This window comes from Solanum lycopersicum, chromosome 2 (genome assembly GCF_036512215.1).
Source record: "Solanum lycopersicum chromosome 2, SLM_r2.1".
NCBI lineage: Eukaryota > Viridiplantae > Streptophyta > Magnoliopsida > Solanales > Solanaceae > Solanum > Solanum lycopersicum.
The window spans coordinates 65,885,009-65,891,551 of NC_090801.1; the positions used below are offsets into that span (position 1 = coordinate 65,885,009).

Sequence of the window (6,543 nt, forward strand, 5' to 3'; positions counted from 1 at the left end):
TTACTTAATTAGTATTATTTCTGATTTTAATCTAGCTCTTTTAATTCCTTGCAATTTTTTTCTTTGATAAAAGAAGTAGGTCAATTTCACAATTTGTCTAGCACTGACTTTTTATTTTTTATAAGCATTATTGTAGTGGTGAAAGTATCAATAATTGAAAGGAAAGTGCATAAATTGTCGAAATGTCAACAATCAATTTGTGTCACCATTCACCTTCCACAGTGTTAGAGCTCCACTCCACACTTCACTTGTTTTTTTTTTTAATCTTTAGTTGAATGGATGCCAATTATATCCGATAAGGTAGGATAGAGTAGTAGCTACTTATTATATTTAATTAAACGTTTCATATTAAGTTTAACTACGTATAAAATCACTTTTATTAAAAAATACTATAATTTTGCTGACACAAATTCATATTTAATCGACCCCAATGTTACTCAAACTTCACTTGCTCTTTTGTCGTTTATTCAAAAGGAAACCAATTATGTAGAGTTAGTAGATTGCCCTTTTATCACACAAAAGCACAATATAATAGTCACTCATCCTTTTATCACTTCCACAAGCAACTCTCATCTCTCATGAGGATAACTCCCACTTAGCGTGCCCATTCATCTAATGTTTTTTTTCTTAATCTTTAATTACATCACAATTATATGCACTAACTAATTCCCTTTCGGCAAAATGATATGTTATCAATTATTAAATTTCAACCAAATACAAGTATATCTTTATATAAAATCTCAAAACTCTCTGTATAACTAGGTTTTAACAAGAATTTTGGACTCCAATTTAAGATTATAGATAGATAAAACTGACAAAAATAAATATAATAAATCAATTTTTATTTGCATGTCCCCACATCAATTGAACAAACACAAATAATAACTTCGTTCGACTAATCATACTAACATAACTAGGTTTAAATATATTGAGTCTTGGTCTAGTTACAAATTGTACAAAGACGGTTTGATTCGAAAATAACTTTTGCAAGTTGAAAGCGCTGTCGGATTAGAAAATGAAAAAAAAAAAAAACCATACTTTTTGATGAATAGATGGTTAGAAATTAACGAAATTTGCACAACCTTTGGTCTAAATTATTTTAATAATAATAAAAAAATGTCATCTTCAATGTAGGACCTTAGGAATAAAAAAAAAGTGTAAAAAATTTCATCTTTAATTTTCCCTATAAAACTTAGCTAAAAAAACAGTTGCTTCAATTTCAATGTAAGCTTAGCTGAAAAAAAAACAGTTACTTTAATCCTGGACCATAACATATCGTATTTATTGAACACACACACTCGTATGAATAAATATCAGATTTTTAGGTAAAGCTCATGTCCGCCACGCGTAGAAGTTGAAGATTTTGAAGAAAAAAACAGAGGAAAAATGGGAAGCAATAACAGAGAGACAACTTTTTACAAAGAAGTGCTACCATTTGCAGCTATGGTGACTATGGAATGTATAAATGTTGGATTAAATACGCTTTACAAAGCTGCTACTAACAAAGGCATGAGTAATCATGTCTTTGTTGTTTATAGTTATGGTCTTGCGGCTCTTCTGCTTCTTCCTTCTCCTTTCTTCTCCACCAGGTACATGCTCTGTTTTTTTTTTTTGTATTGCATGTTTGTAAAATTTGATCAAGAATCTGATGGGGTATTGAAAAATTGAAACCTATCTAATTGCAGATCAAGAATTCTTCCACCTCTCAATTGCTCGATTCTTGCCAAAATCTTTCTTCTTGGAGTTATCGGGTAATAATTTGACTCTTTTTCTTGTTTTTTTCACTGTAGATATGCTAAAACCCAAAAATTGTTTTTTGTTTTTGAGAAAATTAGGATAATTTGATGTTGTTGGTCTTATAAATGATTAAATCAATTGAATTTGTTGATGAGATGATCCACGTCGAACTAAGATGAGAACATATCTCTTACACTTTTGTAAGGTTCGGACAGTCCTCTGCTTTGAACCAATTTCGGGGTGTAATTTAGGCGGTAAGTCTAATTTGACATAATATCAGAGAGATCTATTTGACCGGACCATGGTCTCTTAGCAATCCTCGTTCAATTGAGCTGACTTTTGGGGTGTTAGTTCGGTCAAAGCCTAATTTGACAGAATTCAATTGTTAAAGTTAGTGCTGAACCAATAAAGAGAGATCAAAAAGTCAACTTCAATAATTTGAGATTAAAGTACAAGTTGATTGATACTTCAATAGTAATTCTATTTCATATACTAAGGCACAATGTCAATAAGAATTCTTGTAAAGTTTTGTCCTTTACTTTTTATTTCATTACTAATATAGATGGGACTGGGCATTTGCGCAAATGACCTCTTTTGAGGGCACCACATATATTCGTTTCACATTAATTCAGTTGGCTAAAAATTTGTCTGTGAAAATGAAAAATGCATCCACTTGCTTTTTAAGGCCATACGGTGCAAATTATTCAGGGTAAAGTGGAAATCCAACAAACACCAGTAACATTTTAGACTATACGCTTTGATGATCATTCACTGGTGTTTTATTCTAGTAAATTTTAACTAAATAGTCCAATAACAAAATATAATTATGTTTTCTTACCTTTTCATAATGTATACTAATATAGTGCATAATTGGAAGTGCAGGTGTACATCACAGATAATGGGGTATACAGGCATTATCTATGCCTCTCCAACGCTTGCCTCCGCCATCAGCAATCTCGTCCCTGCTTTTACTTTCGTCTTGGCTGTCATTTTCAGGTTCTCTTTTATAATCTCATGTCCTAATTTCAGGTCATTTTCTTGTCCCCACTATAATGAAACTAGATTGTTTTTTTTTAATCTCCAATTTTGTCAAGTTGTTGATATCTTTTGTCAGCATCCATCATTTTTTTCCAACCGAAAAAAATAGTTGAAATAAAGGAAAAACTTGACTAAGATTACTGATATCTAAGTTGTAGCATGTAGGCCATTTGATTCATTATTTGAAAACAAAAGGTTGTAGGCCAAAGGCTTGAAAAAATATCGAATCATTTGCATAAATGACCCTTCGAGGCCACTATTATAATTGCATCGATGTTATAAGGTCCCTGGATTAAACTGGTCTGTAAAAGAAAAATTCATCCAACTCTACTGCAAAGGGCAAAGCTATCTCAATTTGACTAACGGGGACTAAATTTAAAGAGTGACCTCAAAACAGGCCAACGGTATAACTGATTCATTTCACGCTAATTTACAAAAATAAACTCATGTGTGGATTGTATTTAAATGTTCGTCACTTTTCATTATTAGACCTGTGGTGTCAAGTTCAAAAAATGTCTCTCTGGTTTTATGTTTTAGAAGAAGAAATTTGATGAGTGGATCTTTTAAACAGGATGGAGAAGATACAGTTGAAAAGATCAACCACTCGAGCCAAAGTGTTGGGCACGGTGGTGTCCATAGCTGGAGCATTCGTAGTAACTCTGTACAAAGGCCCAAAAATATTAGTGCCTACCACAGCCACACCCAATTTACTACGTCAACCTCTCAGCTCATCTCAATCGAATTGGATGCTTGGTGGCCTTTTCCTCACAACTGAATATTTTTTAGTCCCAATGTGGTATATAGTTCAGGTATGATATTCTTATTTTACTCCTACTCAATTTTTACAACAAGCAAATTACGCCACCTACGTGTCTTATTTACAATTTTCTTTCATATGTATATTCTCGCTTTATTTTGTGACTCCTGATTCATTGTGCGGGCAAGTTTTTTTTTTTACGCAGACTTAGTCCCTGAATAGAGTGTTTTTTTTTTTATGATAGACATGGATTATGAAGGTGTATCCAGCAGAAGTGACGGTAGTTTTCTTCTACAACTTAACTGTTAGCATCCTAGCTGCTATTGTAGGATTTTTATCTGAACCTGACTCAAACAAATGGATAATTAAACCGGATATCGCACTGGCCTCCATCCTCTGCTCTGTAAGTGAAAACAAGAAATAAGTTTGATTTCTTTTATATCTTTATACTAAATGTTTTGCTACTTCTGTTCATGTACGATGAAATGATATGCATTGCATCACCCAGGGAATATTGGGTTCATCCTTAAATAATACAATTCACACCTGGGCTTTGCGCGTGAAAGGACCAGTATATGTAGCAATGTTTAAACCATTGTCCATCGCGATTGCAGTTGCCATGGGAGTCATTCTCTTAGGAGATACTCTTTATTTGGGAAGGTACAAACTCAAGTGCCCAACTCTGCATTTATTTTCTTTAAGTACAGTAATCTAATTAACCACTTTCTTGTTTGACAATCAGCATCGTTGGAGCAACGGTAATTGCAATTGGATTCTATACGGTAATGTGGGGAAAGGCAAAAGAGATGTCTGAATATAATGATTCTAGTGATCTCGAGTCGTCTCCAGATCAAAAGTTCCCCTTGTTACACAACTACAAAAATGAAGGCATCTCAAACAAGTGAACCATTAGTTTGAAAGCAGAATGGGACGTCACACAAAAGGCAGGAAAAATTACACCATCTTTTATGAACCAAAAACGAGTATGGGGTTGTACAGGAAGAAACAATATGCCGTTATGGGAAAAAAAGGAGTAGCAAAATTGTTGGCATATATATATATATATATCCATCCTTTGTTCTGTACAGCTATTCTGGAAAAATACTTGTTTTACTACTGACATTTTATCATTGGATATATATATATCCATCCTTTGTTCTGTACAGCTATTCTGGAAAAATACTTGTTTTACTACTGACATTTTATCATTGGATATATATATATCCATCCTTTGTTCTGTACAGCTATTCTGGAAAAATACTTGTTTTACTACTGACATTTTATCATTGGCTTCAAAGTACTGAAAGTCACAACAAAATGTTCCTTTTGTATCTCAGGAATGAACTAAAGCCTATTTTGGTACTATAAGTATCTATATAATGGGAACAGGTAATTAAGGCCTTGCTAGTTAATGTTAGTTGAACAGTTTTGTATCTCAATCTCAATGGGTTCTAATGTAATTTACACTTAAAAAAGATTATTAAACCTCAATGAGGAGTCCTTTAGAAATTGACGTTTTGCAGTGAATAAGTTTACATTACTAATACATCTTTAATTATTTTTTTTAAAAAAACCATCTTTAATACATAGTTATATATTATGTGTATATGATTATACACTATTTATACAATATCATGCATTATATGCAAATATCGATACCAGTAGACTAAAAAATTTCATAATGCCTTAACCCACTAGACTAAAAATTTACCTTATGTCAAAAATGTCAATATTTATATATATTTATTAAACTAAAATCAGACTTTATATAATACCGTGTAACTTTACGATAAGAAATCGCCCCTTCGATACATTACATACATATGTCCATTTTGTTGAAAATAATTTTTGTTACCCCTACATATTGGTAAGTAACCCTAAAATCAAACTCACATTTTGGTAACTTGCAGTTTAATTGGCCCAATCCATTTGTTTACTTGATCCATAGGCTTCACCCGAAACGATTCATTGGACTTCTTTAGATTATAAAAAAAAACGAGTCAAAAAAAAAATGTAACCTGGAGATTGGAAAAGTGGATTTGGGGGAAGATTAAGCTAATTAATAAAAGAAATTAGTACACAAATTTTCTCTCTTTTTCCATTAGCATAAAGCATTTTGGGTGTGTTTGGTACGAAGGAAAATGTTTTTCATAAAAAATGTTTTCTTGAAAAATAAGTAATTTTGAATTTATTTTCTCATGTTTGATTGACGAGTAGAAAATATTTTCCGTAAATGATTTTTAGTATTTGATTTATGAATGAAAAATATTTTTAAGAGACAACTTTTATTTTTACTAGAGTAGAAAATAATTTATGAAATTGAAAAATATTTTTTGTTTTGGGGTGGGGAGAAGGAGGAGAGGGATAGGAGTGAAAAAATAAAATTTTAAACTTGATAATATTTTATAAAAAACAAAAAAGATATTTTTTTTTTTGGGGGGGGAGGGGGGGGTTGGGAGGGGGTAAGAGTTTAAAAATAAAAATTTAAAGTTGAAAATATTTTTGAAAAACAAAATTAATCTTTTCGGGAGGGGGGGTGGTCGGTTGGGGTAGGGTCAGGGATCGGGTGAAAAAAATAAAATTTTGAAATTGAAAATATTTTTTTAAAATTGATATTTTTCCAAAAAAAAAATGTAATTTGAAATTAGAAGAGAGTTTTGGAAAATGTTTTCCTTAATTTTTGAAGGAAAATCATTTTCCTTAATTTTGAGGAAAATGAGTTAATTTGGAAAATATTTTCCAAAACTTTTGTCCCAACCAAACGTGAGAAAATTGAAAAATATTTTCTAGAGAAAGTTTTCCTTCAAACACATTCTTAGTATTTAAAAAGTTGAATCATAACTAATTTAATTTAATTTTTTAAAAAGAGTCAAATTTGATTATATTTGTATAAAAAAGCATTGTTGGAAAGAACTCGAGCTTGCATAAATTGTGCACGTTATTTTAGCCTCTTGCACAATTTTATATAATCAAGTAAATATTAGTTTCGCCGCCACTAAAATTTTGATGTG

At 31.5% G+C, this 6,543-nt stretch overlaps 1 protein-coding gene across 1 annotated transcript; it reads left to right on the forward strand.

The window, feature by feature from the left end:
* The first annotated feature begins 251 nt into the window (after nucleotides 1-251).
* Nucleotides 252-4,773, forward strand: LOC101246684 (WAT1-related protein At3g28050). Its single transcript, XM_004232234.3, has 7 exons — nucleotides 252-1,589; nucleotides 1,686-1,751; nucleotides 2,620-2,733; nucleotides 3,347-3,584; nucleotides 3,777-3,935; nucleotides 4,041-4,192; nucleotides 4,275-4,773. Exons 1-7 carry the CDS (start codon nucleotides 1,387-1,389, stop codon nucleotides 4,435-4,437), a joined length of 1,095 nt encoding a protein of 364 aa, XP_004232282.1. The 5' UTR covers nucleotides 252-1,386; the 3' UTR covers nucleotides 4,438-4,773.
* Nucleotides 4,774-6,543: the final 1,770 nt, after the last annotated feature.